This window comes from Geospiza fortis, unplaced genomic scaffold (assembly GCF_000277835.1).
Source record: "Geospiza fortis unplaced genomic scaffold, GeoFor_1.0 scaffold157, whole genome shotgun sequence".
Classification (NCBI taxonomy): domain Eukaryota; kingdom Metazoa; phylum Chordata; class Aves; order Passeriformes; family Thraupidae; genus Geospiza; species Geospiza fortis.
Window position 1 is genome coordinate 3,699,145 of NW_005054314.1, and position 13,041 is coordinate 3,712,185.

Sequence of the window (13,041 nt, forward strand, 5' to 3'; positions counted from 1 at the left end):
TATCTACAGGACAAAAAACGATCAGATTACAGTTACACTCTTCAAAAAGTCTTGTGAACACTTTTATCAGATTTTCAAAGTTCTCTGGTGCCTAGAAACTCCTGTAGAGGCCTTGTGAGCTATTCAGAGGTTCCTGAGCCATCTAACCCCTATTGGGCACGTGTTAAAAACACTCCTCTGTCCTTACCGGGATGCCAGGCAATCCTTGGTCTCCAGGGAATCCTTGAGGACCTGGCTCTCCCTGGCAGGGGGAAGACACAAACACAATAAATCACTGTGCTTGTGAAAGCAAGACCTTCCTGTCCACCCACCGTGCTCCTGACACCTAAAGCAAAGCTCTGTCCTTTTTCTGCCAGGGAGTGCCCAGGGTTTGTGACACCAAGTGCTGCATCAGAGGCACCCAGCACAGAGCTGGTGCTTCCTCTGGCCACTGCCTGGCAGCTGCTGCTCTGCTGACCACAACTGCCACAAGCCAAACCAGGGCCATGTCACACCATCAGCTGGGAAACTGCAACATGCACAGTGCTTGGTGGGAGCAGCAAAACAGCTCATGATGGGACAGCAATGTTTTCACAGCTCTGCTTACAAACTCCAGAGTGAGCCCAAAAGAATGGGGTTTGTCTGAGCCTCAGCTCACACTAATGTCAATTGACCAAGTACAACAATCTCTCATAACTTTACACAGGGGTTCAGGCAAGCTCAGATTGGGCTCCCAAACCAGCCTATGTAAGTCCCAGATAAACTCAGTAAATTTCAAGTGATTAACTCAGTATGCCTAAATATCATGTGTCTAGAGAATCTTTAACTCAAACCACACAGCTTTCGTAAAAACACTGATGACCTAAATTCACATCCCAGTAATAACAATGCAAAGGTGAAAAAATCTGATTATTTCAGAGGAGTGTGCACTAAGGCAAAAGAGCTGGAGCTTCCATTTATTTTTCTAAATTGATTTTTTTTGCTTCAGCTGACACAATTTCACAGGTTCAACAAAAACAAGCTACAGTTCACTTATTTTTAGGATTAATGACAAAAACCTTTAAATAGCTTCCAGATTTCTTCCTCTGAGAGGTGTGTATTCTCTAGTGGTCCACAATGCTCTGAGCTATGAATATTTCTATTCAATAACCATTTGGCAGAATAAACCATACAAAAAATTATTTTGATTTGGAAATACAACAGCTCTCACTGTTCAGTAATTTTGTTCATTCTTGAATGAAAGAGCATGGAGAAGGAGAGGGTTTGTAAACTGAATTTACAGACCTTTTCTCCTTGCTTCCCCTTTGGAAATCCCATGAATTCCAGAATTCCAGTGGATGGTGGGGGACCTGGAGGCCCAGGCAGCCCCACATCACCCTGTAAACAAAAGAGGAAGATATTAACATGGCAGACCATATTTGATTTTCTATGGAAATGGCCTACAAATCAGAAGAAAAACCACTTCAATTATATCTCATGTATATAAATCTGTGTGCTTGAATGCTTTGGTCATGGGAATCAAAAGATCAGATGGAAAATCAGGATGAACAAAATACACCTGTTTCCAAAGCCTTGTGGATATAAAACATGCCAAGGAAAAAAAAAAAGGCTCAGCTATTGAACCAACAGGAAAACATTGCAGAAAAACTTTGGGGAGAAATATGAAAAAAAGACGAGAAGGAACAATTAGAATTGTGGAAAGTGGAGAACCAATTTTAGCATCAGCAGAATCAAGTCCCATATTGAGAACTTGAAGAAGCCCCATTTTGCCTGTGTAAATTCTGACTGCAAGACACCCATTTAGGATAGTGAGACTATAAATCACACACCAGTTTACTCAAAGAATGTAATGAAAGCCAGGAAGAATGAAGTCATTGGACTAACTGAATACAACAGGTGATGGTGCAAAGAAACTAAGAAGTGGAGATTCAAAAGATTTCTAATGACCTCCAGTCTTGATAACCACAAAAATACTGCCCTGACTTGAGATTTCCCCTTCTTCTTCACCCAGAATAGGCTCCCATCCTTTTTCGTGTACCAACAAATAAGGAAGCAGCAAGCTTCTTTGGTATTTGAACTGCCAGTCAGTCAAGAGAAGAAGAGAAAAAGGAAAAGAAGAAAATGCTAGAATCTTGCCACTTTCTAGAGGACCAAGCTGTGATGGAACTCTGGAGTATTATTTCATGCTCTTTCCATAATAAAACAAGTTTCACTTACCTTTTCTCCTTTCTCTCCTTGAAAGCCTAATCCCATGTTACCCTAGGAGAGAAAATAACCATGGATGAATGAATAATAAAACAACAGCAACAACACCCCTATTATCTAAGCCCACAGCACTGTTAAACCCCCAAAATTAGGTATTTTTATAAAACGGGAAAGGTAGCTACTTACTTTTGGACCTGGCGGCCCAGGGGGACCCACTGGACCCTAAATGTAAACAAGATCAAGATTTTATTCCTTTTGACTTAATTAGGATGCAAACAACTGGAGCAATGCTGGGATCTGCAATGGTACCTGAACTTTCTGCCTCCGAAGCAAAAGCAACACATAAGCTCTCAAGTCTTCACATCTCTAACAGCACAGCTCCTTGGCAACATCGTTAATTAAGAGAAAACTTCAACTTAAACCCAACAAAAATGCAGTTTGGTTTTACCTTTGCCCAATAGAAATTCTCTTGTAGGATCTTGAAAAAGCAACTCTAACACATCTCATGGCAAGAAAGGCTCCAAGCATCAGAGGTCAGCCCACTCCCCCAGCCCCGGGATGAGGCAGTGCTCAGAGCAGTGTAACAAGGTGTTGGTGTTTGCAGGGAGCACTGCAGAGCTCTGCTGGAGCCCTCATTTGCTGCTCTGAATGCCCAGAGAGGAGCCTTTGCTCTTGTGAGCAGATTAAACTACCCAAGACTGAGCATCCTGTGCTGGAAGTCAGCTGTGCTCAGTGTTTTCAGCTGCACAGGCACTCTTGCTCATTGTCATGACACAGAGACAAGGGAAAGGGAAACTGCCAACAGCTGGAACTGTTCCATCAACAAGTGCAACAGCTGAGGTCCCTTACCTGCAAACCTGGTAATCCTATAGGGCCTGCAGGACCTACTGGACCTGGAAAACCTTTTGGGCCCTATAAAAAGAACAGAGGGCAAATAGAGGATGTGTAGAATTTACCCCATCTAACCCCACCCAAAGTGAGTGTCAGGAAACATTAAGTAATATCCCTAGTTGAGTAAACCAATTTAAAAATTACAGCAATTTATTTCATATTATTAGATGTACTTTGAAAATCAAAGTTACAGAGTTCAATGGTAGAAGGGAGCTGGATTTGAAAAAGGAATGATGAGGTAATAGGAAAAATTGGACTTCCTCTACCATACCCTTCCCCTACTCATACCCTTACAAATCTAGAATTGCTTACACTAGTGGTATCACACATGTAAATACACTTCCCACTAATTTGAAAAGGGTCCTTGAGAATCAATACCTGAAAAAGTACTACTTAATATTGTTTAAAATCATTATGCCCCATATTAAACAACTTACAGGAACTCCATCCAATCCAGGAAGACCATTTTCACCCTAAAAATCATAAATGTATATGTAAAACTTACACAACATTATTGCAGCAAACTATAAGGAACATCAAGCTTTGTATAAATAGAAATATTTGCTGTTAGTTAATATTAGCTCAAGTGTAAATGGGAAAATATCTTGAAATCTGTGCTTCCATATTTGAATTGGGTAATGGAAACCTCTAGAAAAATTGGAACCATTTTATTTATGTGTAACAAGAGAAAATAAAGTGACATTAAAAATATTAATTACAAAACCACTGAAAATACACTATAATAACTCTTATGATATGACTGCTATAAAATATGCAAAAGCACACCATAATAATAAGAAATTATCTTTATTTCCCATAATTACTGAAGTAAATTAATAAAGAAATATTTAACTGTTACAAACTTATGAGTGTACATAATGTGGACAGAATTTTAGAGGAGTTCCTAATTTTGGCCAGCAAAGTCAGTGTGAGAGGTCTTATATCACAGAATGAATTTTTTAATATTTTCAATATTTAATGAAGCATATATGTAAGCTGAGAATGTGACTGATAAACTTCTAGTACCTTCCAGCACCAGAAACACTGAGAGGCAGCTGGAATCTCACAGCAGAAGTTGTAACATGCGCTAAACAGTAACAGGATGAGCAATGTCTCAGCATCCCAGTATGGGATGAACAAGATCTCTTCAAAAACCAAGCAATCCCAGGTTCTGAGGTATTCTGTGTCATTAATGAATTTATTACAAGGCCTTTTGCACAGCTCTGCACTCAGACACCCAGGACTGACACCACGAGCAATCAAAGCTGCAGTATCAGCCCTGCAACCTGTGGGACATCAAAGAGTTTCTTGTACTGCATTTTCTCCTGTGTGATGACAAGTCTTACCTTCATTCCTTTAAGACCGCCTTGAGCAAAAACAGGTTCTCCTTTAAGGCCTTTTGGGCCAGGACGACCCTGATTTAAAAAAAATAATAAAAAATAAATGTCTTGAAAAAATACTGCTTTAGTTTTGAAAGACTCTCTAATTAGCATAATGAACAAGGCAAACTCCTGGCTCCAGTTAACTGTAAAAGTACCACTGCTGCTTCGCCAGAGAAGCTGTGCTATTATGAGAACTAAAGACTTCCTGCAGCTTTAGAAAAACAAGGTTCTGCAAACATTTTCTCTGGTATTTTCCTGTTTATATAGGATTTCCTTTTCATTTTAGGCCTTTGACAACCTTAGATCCTATCTGAACCTGTTTGACATGGTAGAACTCCCCTGCTCACATACACACCAATGCCATTTAGAGGGACCTTGGCAGGCTTGAGGGATGGGCCCATGTAAACCTCAGCAAGTGCAAGATCCTGCAACTGAGCTGGAGCAATCCCAAGAACAGATTCAGGCTGGGCAATGACTGGATTGAAAGCAGCCCTGGAGAAGGACTTGGCAGTACTTGTGGATGAAAAACTGTCAGCGTGAGTTTGCAGCCCAGCCAGCCACCCATATCCTGGGCTGCATCCAAAGCAGTGATGGCAGCAGTTGAGGGAGGGGATTTTATCCACAGGATCTTAATTTTATCCTCAGAGTGGATAAGAAAATTGACCTCTAACAATTCTAATAAACTTAGGGTTTTTTGGGTTCTTCCTAAGTACTTGGCAGTTAGTTCTCCAACAATGTCACAAAAAGCAAATCCTGGTTTAGTGATGACAGAACACATTTGAGTTGGGACATACAGGCAGTCCAGGTAGGCCAGGAAACCCATCAGGTCCAGAAAGGCCAGGACTCCCAGTGGTGCCATTGCAGCCATCGAGGCCAGGAGGGCCTCTGGGTCCAGACTGCCCAGGGTGACCCTGTGTGAAGGAAAAGAGAGAGAATGACCAACAGGATCTGTTATTTGCCAGTAATACTGTTGTCCCCAGAAAACTGATATCTTCCTTCCAAATGGCAACACAAACCAAAAGAATTGCACAACTCCCAACCAAGTTCAGTGTATGGCAGAGTGCAACACAACAAGTTTCTTCAGCCAGCTTTGTTTGTCCTCCCTGAAGGTTAAATCCTAGAACACTGCCTGCAATTCATCTGATTACCTTTTCCTCCAAGGGACAGTTTTGCTGACATACATAACTTGCGCATGAGTAGGTCCCAAAAGGGACCATCCCACAGCAGTGCGGACCATATGGAATGTAACAGTGTCAAACAGCATGCAAGGGTGCACCTGACACCAGCAATGGAAGCTGTACATGTGAAAGAAAGGGCAGAGGCAGACTCAACAATACTGAGCATTTATAATCCAAATCTGCTTGGAGTTTCAGTGACTTCTCTTCCTCTCCAGTGTGGATTCCTTCTTTTAATAGATCAACAGATGTTAAAGCTCCAGTATCAAGCCATTCAAGCGCAACAGCTTTATTTGTTATATTAAACATAAGACCTTAGGCAAAGCAATTGGGAGAAAGATCCAATTAAACTAACAACATTTAAAAAAAAGTATTTGCAACAGCCAATTATTAATCAGGCAAAGCAAAATATAATTGTACCTAACTCTGATTTCACGAGTCTTTTGCCCTGGTATAGCTCTGCTAATTTGACTGGGGTTTACTCGGCATGGTACTAATGCAAAGGAAATCAAAGTTTGGGACTTCAGGCAGCTTTTCTTCAGTGCCACATAAGTATGTGAGAGCAGAAGGCAGAAAGGCAGAACTGTCCGTCACAATGCCCAAGTGTCAGGCAGCTCCTGATTCTGCATTGCTTTTCCTATAAGTGAGTCCTGTGGCACTCAACAACATTGTTTTAAGGCAAGAAGAAAAATTAAACTTATGGAGATAGGATCAGTAACTTGACAGTTCTCTCCCCTCTCTGTACACGGTGATCTTGACTCATCCCAAAAGTACTTTTGTTTGATCCCAAAGATTTGTCCTTAAGATATGGCACTAAGCAAGTTATGACTCACATTAGGAAAGTAAAAAAAAATAAACATGGATAAAATGGAGATAAAGCAGAACATTAACAATTCTTCATGCCTGACACTTAAAATAAAGCACATTTGCAACACTTAAGGTCTTCCCAGTCCAAGCCAATAGCATATGCTGTGGTGAAACTCAATGAGAACTCTGCAGTAATGTAAAGCTTTTTATCTAAGGATCTTTAAATACCTTGAAAAAATGTGGGAATGCTATAATCTAATTTTACAGATGGGAAGCTCGGGACACACAGTAGCAGGGTGATTTTCTCAAGGATGCAGAACTACTTGGGCCATATTTATGTAATTACTCGAGCTGATCACTGGCTTCAGCTGCTGCCAGGACAGCTATTCCATATGGCTGCTTATTCACACATACCTACTCCCTGTGCTGGAAACAAACACAGCAGAGAAATAACTGTTCTATTTCTTAATGGAGTTAATTTCCAGTCAGATGAAGTCCTTGGTCCAGCTCATTTGGCAACTGCATTGAGATTTGTGCCAGCAAAATCGAGAGGGACCTGATTTGCTTTCTGTCAGTCAACAAGGTACAAACTGATCAATGTCAGGTGTGTCTCAACTGCACAATTAAGGCAGCTCACCCAGACAAGTATAAATTTGAGATTTAACAAGGAATGGAATGAAGTCATCCTAAAGCATTACCATCAGAGATCATTGCATTAACAGTACCAGTTGCTCTGATGATTATTCTGCTTGTCAAAATAACCACATGTGGTGTGCAAGCAGGGACTTGCCAGGCCCTGGTAAAGCAACTGGAGTAGGCTGAAGCAGCAGTGTATTGCCACTCAGATTTTTTTCTCTTAGAAATCACTTAATTGATTTGATCCATGCAGGATGCCACAGCCAAGAGCATCAAGTCTCTGACAGGACAGGCAGTGCTGCAGAGTCAGAGGCCAGAGCTGTCAGTGTCTACCAGGTCTTTCACTTTGTTTACAGCATAAACAAGACCAGGAGCCATGTGGGTGCACACGTATCTGGTTACAGCACAAGGTGACCAGCTGCAAGGTTTAGTGAAGCTGAAAGGGCCAACATCTGCCCCTCGGAGTGAGACAGAAGGGAGCCAAGCTGCTCCAGCTTTCCCGCTGGCCCAGAGCCAGCCTGTGGCATGCAGCTGCTGGGTGAGCATGTCCTGGGAAACGCTTTGGGCGAGATCTGCTAACTCTCAGACCAAGACAGCCTGAAAGAGGCCCAAAGGACTTTGGTATCCTCTTAAAATGTGAGTAGGCCTTACAGAGAGGGGACATAAAATATGCTGATCTCAGTGATTTCTTATGTGTGCTAAATAAATCTGTGCCCCTGTCACTTAATCCCATGGCATCCGTATCTGTGGTTCTGTGCCAAAGCATGACACAGACTGACACACAAGCACACACACACATTCTGTGTCTTTTGCTTTAGGAAAGCAATCCACAGGATTTCCTACTTTAAAGCTAATCTGCAATCAGAGTTCATAATATTTTGTTTTAAGACCCTTATCTGAGAAGATATTGAACATCCACAACTGACTTCCTTCAGAGTTGCTAAGTCCTGCCTTAAAAGAAGCTTTTTCCCAGGGGTTTAAAATACTGATTTAAAGAGCTGGTTTGACCTGAAAAAGTGGTGGTTAATAGTTTCATTGCTCTCACCTTCTCTAATTCCTGTTTTGGCAGATGTGCCAATTGAACACAAGCACCTCAATTGACTAAGGCACAAGACTTTCACAGGCTTTACTTATACATGTCAGGGTGATTAGTTTACAGATCTGAGTTAAAACACAGGCTGGAGAGATGCTTGTGCTCTCTGTACTCACAAAAGGAGGCATTTGGTGTGAGACAGATAAGGAAATTTGAACTGGTTATCTGGGCCCTCCTTTATCTGACTCTTGCTGTACACTGACACTGTGATCCCAAGGGGCCTCTGTAAATCAAACAGGGAAAAGGCAATCCCAACAGGAGAGCTCAATGAATAATTAAAAACAGAGAAACAAATGCAATTAGGGATGAATACAAAACTAATTGAATAAACAGTTTCATGGGTTGCTAAGGCTAGTGGCCTTTCTACAGCCATCATCAAGTGCTTGCATTTTCTCTAGGAAGGTCACAAAACTGCCTCTTCATCCAGCTTTGGCTTTCATGGCACAGACAAGGGCTGACTTATCATAAAAGTATTTCCTTCTAGAACTCCTCGCACAGTTCATGAAAAGCTATATACATTTCCCAGCTTCAGTTCCAGCCTTTGCCAGAGGTGTCCTTGAATCCTGTCTTATATGAAAAAATAAACTTCCCAAGTAGGGCTAAGGATTTGAGGGCTTCTCCTACAGCATGACATCAAAGTCTAGCAATAAACACATGCAGCTGCTGTATTTACTAGGTTAAAGGGATTAGTCAGGCCAGCTGCAACAACATGATTTACTTGCCACCAGCATTCCCCAAGGGAACTCTGTGGAATACCACTTCCCTTAAGGTCACCAGTGGGATTCCCCTCTGAAAAAGAGCCTTGCCCATGGCCATGACTAAACTACACCTGCCCACACTAACACACCTGCATACTACAAAGAATCTCTCTTCATATTTGGATGTGCAGAGATAGCAATATATTTTTACTTCTCCCATCTTTCTCACACACACACACGTTCTCCCTTTGCTCTACATTCCACACATCCATATAAGGTGCCTATATTGGTATACACTTCACAAAAAATCTAAGCTGCTCCCTATCCTGAAATGTAATGACAAAAGTGAAAATATTTACTCAAGCAGTGGTGGTTGCTATTTTCACCCTACAATGGAAGCATTTATCTTAGTGCTTATAATGTAAGCAGTATGAACAAGTTTCCCTTCCCCTTTTTCTGCCCTGCAGTTGTGGCACAGAAGAGCCACAGTGCTGAGCACTTTGCTACTTATGACCAGCAAAATCTGCCTCTTTCCCATTCACCCACCTGCAGAATGTTGCAAAGCAGAGAAGATCTGATCTGCATATGCTGGAGGCTTTGAATCCTCTCATCTGCCTCCCTGCTCTCTCCTTGGAATGCCTGTCCCTGCCAACTACCTGGCAATGGCTGCTGCTCTATCTCTGCCTCCCCTCATTGTTGGGAATCCCCTTTCTCCAGAGCCTCATCTGAAAAAACACCCTGAGAACAGCATGTTCCTACAGTGTGTTCAATTAAATTAAGTATTATGGGAACAGCTTGTTCTCTTCAGACCTAGACAGTTGGCTGGTGGTAAAAGAAAAAAAAAGAGCAGCAAGGGAGTAGAGCAGGAGAGAAAACAGGCAAAGATGAGCAGAGGGGGACTAAAGGACAAGGGCCAGGAAGGAACTGGAATCAAACAAATTCATTTACAAGGCCAACTGTGCATTTTCAGCCAATCTATCACAACTATTCTGTTTTTGATATGAAGTAAGAAAACACAGCTCAATTGTTGGAGCTCCTGTCCATCGGAGAAAGCAGGAAAGATGAGAAAGAGTATGAGCATAGTCTGAAGGCACAGTGACACACAGGATGGAAAAACACCATCAAGAAAATAAAAATAATTCTAATATCAGAAGGAGAAAGCAGGACAAACCAAATAGTGCAGAAAGAGTAAGGAAGTTTGGGGCAACTTCTAAAGCTGATCCAGTTAAAGTTCCCCTGAGACACAGCAAGATACTGCTGCAAAAATCACTGGAGAGACCAAGCAAAAGAAAGCTGGCAAAAACACTCTAGCCACATAATTTTTTATAAACTGTCTCTATAATGTAAATTTCTAAAGAAGGAAAGAAACAAAATGCTCCTGATGGTCAGGGAAAGTGGTTACCTACCTGTCACCTGATCTAAACCAGGACTAGAACCTAGAAGAGAATTAAGGGTAATCTGGAGGGCCTCAGCTCTTATCACTGTTTTCATTCATGTCATAGCAAAAGATGATTGAGGGAGACCTGGTAACAGCTATCACATACAAGAAGGCTACTACAAAGCAAAAGTGAACAATCTTCTCTTTGTGTCCCTGATCAGTAACATGAGAACTAAGAGCTTTAAACGCAAAAAGAAAGACTGAAATTAGCAAAGCTTTTCTAATAGAGAATTTAGTCTCCATCATCACAAGGTTTTAAGAATTGGTTAGGAAACATGCTAAAAATGGCCTGAAGCACAGCTGACCATGCCTGTTTGACTCCCTGAGGTTCCTTTCAACTCTGCAAGCCTATGATTTTATGATACAGGGTTTTTTAGGCAGTGCTGAGGGAACATGGTGCTGAAAGAAAAGCTAATCAATCATGCCAACGATCCCCATGTAACTCAGGCTCACTTTCTGATATGTATCAGCTTCCTATTGTCTTACAAAACAGCATGGAATCACCAGGTGGATTAACAAATACCCAGATAGAGGCAAGCAATTGCAAGGTACACTATGCATGTGCCAGGACAATCTAATCATGTTCAGGTGCTTTTGGTTGTGATTACCATTCTGGTGATTTCTATTACACATGCAAACTTACTGGGATCCCGTTGATGCCCTGGAATCCTGGAACTCCCATTGGACCCTGAAGAAAAAGAGTACACATTATATTTCACTTCATTGGTCTGTAGATTTCAGTCATCTGTGATGTATTTTTCACTCCAACACTCTCAGTCTTGGACTTCTGCTTTCAAAACCAAAAGGAGCAAACTATCTCAGGCAGATTCCCTCTGACCACAGGGGTCAGTGAAGACAGGAACTGAGCATCTGAGCTTGACTAGATACCAAATGAGTGTTTCAGGAATGTTTTAATCAGGCAATTTAAAGTAAAAATATAATCACCTACTGCACATCTGGGGAAAACAAGATGCCAGGAAAACAAACAACCTGCTATAAATTTAACCCTTGTCTTTCTAAGAGTTTCAACAAAACTTACATATTTTTCTGTCTACAGTTGGATAGGACCCTCAGAGATATGCAGACCACTGCATTAACTTCAGACTGCCCAAGCTGCAAGTAATTGCCACACCTTGTTTCTCTGCTCTGAATAGCAGCAGAACAGACTGTGCAAGCAGAATTCCCTAAAATGTTCTTGCTTTGGAAAGGTAAAATATATTTCTCCCACAAGGGATGAAGAGAGAGAGAATCTTATGGCATTTTGGTATTGTATATCTATCATTTCAGGGGATAGAAACAGTTCTGGAGTAAATGGATTTTTTTCAGTGCAAAGAAGTTGTTTCCAATCTTGCACATTGCATTCATTGACACCTACACCTTATGGGCTACTCTATTTATTATGATGTCGTTTATTGTATTCTTTTTGTTAGAAATAACTTTGCACCTGCAAAACTGAATTGCAGATTTTGTTTAGTACCCATTCTTTTTGCTTTTCTAGACACCAGCTCAGGATCTTCTACACAGGAACCAGCTCCATGTCTCCCTGAACAGAGTGTGAATAACAGCCATCGACCCCAAGCATGTGAAGTGACAGACTACTTGCAACAGCAATACTCATTTGGCTGTAGTTCACCTACCAGGATGGCTACACCGTTCAATAGCTTTAGCATCTGTATTCTCATTCAAAAATAAACGCAGACAATTCTCCAAAGATACTGTTGAAATGCCATTGTAATTTTATCCCTGGACATATAGCCCAAGATTATCCTTATTCACTCAAAAATATACACAAGGCCATAGAACTATTGCAAGGACAGAAAAGTCACTGCTGAGCCTACCTTGTCACCTTTCTGTCCAGCTGGTCCAGGAGGGCCCACTGCTCCTCTCTCACCTTTGGCTCCAGGCAAACCTTCTGGGCCAGTAAATCCAGGTGCTCCTATCGGTCCTTGAAGCCCAATTGGTCCTGGTCGACCCTAACATACATTAAAAACAAGTCAATGCATCATGTCCACAAACTCATTTGTAATTACTCTTTCCAACTCGACTTTTAACGCAATTTGATACCTCTCTGGGTAGTTAGGACATCCTGAAGTTTTTCCATTTTCAGACAAAGACTGCCCAAAATTTCACACAGGACTCGAGATGGGGCCACACCAACACAGAGTAGAGAAGGACAACCACCTCCCTAAACTGTCTGTTGATGGTGTGAATCATTAAGGTTGGAAGAACCTCCAAGAGCAAGTCCAGCCTTTGACTGAATACCACCATGCACATTAAACCATACTGCCAAGTGCCACATTTGTTCATTTTTTGAACAATTCCAGGCACGGTGACTCCACTATGTTCCACTTCTTACCCACTCTTGGCAGCGAAGAATCTTTTCCTACTATCCAGCCGAGTCTCCCCTGGCACTGGAGGCCATTTCTCCTTGCACGATCTGTGGCTGCCCAGAAGAGGCCGATCCCCACCTCACCACAAGCTGCTTTCAGAAAGCCATAGGGTCGCTACTGAGCCTCCTTTGCTCCAAGCTAAACAAGCCCAGCTCCACCAGGCGCTTCCCATCACACCGATGCTGCAGACGCTTCACCTGGAGCACAGGTGTGATGGGAAGGAAAGCCTTTGCTGTCCTTTCCGGACTCGCCGCAGCGCTCGGAGTGCGGGGCCGCTGTCAGGAATCCCCTTGCCCGGAGGAGCCCGAGCGCAGGAGGGAGCGGCGCGCCCGGCGGCTGCAGAACCG

At 42.2% G+C, this 13,041-nt stretch overlaps 1 protein-coding gene across 2 annotated transcripts in view; it reads right to left on the bottom strand.

Moving 5' to 3' along the window:
- The window catches only part of COL4A6 (collagen type IV alpha 6 chain), an 85,265-nt gene that overhangs the window by 28,801 nt on the left and 43,423 nt on the right, over positions 1-13,041 (bottom strand). Inside the window, exons 1-11 of one of the 2 annotated variants that reach the window (XM_031056044.1) lie at positions 12,661-12,778; positions 12,143-12,277; positions 10,948-10,992; positions 5,252-5,368; positions 4,422-4,490; positions 3,513-3,548; positions 3,034-3,096; positions 2,371-2,406; positions 2,197-2,238; positions 1,264-1,356; positions 188-241 (exon numbers count right to left, since the gene is read on the bottom strand). In XM_031056044.1, the coding sequence (XP_030911904.1) occupies positions 188-241; positions 1,264-1,356; positions 2,197-2,238; positions 2,371-2,406; positions 3,034-3,096; positions 3,513-3,548; positions 4,422-4,490; positions 5,252-5,368; positions 10,948-10,986 (549 nt within the window). In that variant the 5' untranslated portion in view covers positions 10,987-10,992; positions 12,143-12,277; positions 12,661-12,778. Of the gene's footprint in view, positions 1-187; positions 242-1,263; positions 1,357-2,196; positions 2,239-2,370; positions 2,407-3,033; positions 3,097-3,512; positions 3,549-4,421; positions 4,491-5,251; positions 5,369-10,947; positions 10,993-12,142; positions 12,278-12,660; positions 12,779-13,041 lie in introns of those variants that run through there. The other variant, XM_031056043.1, reaches the window with a different exon arrangement.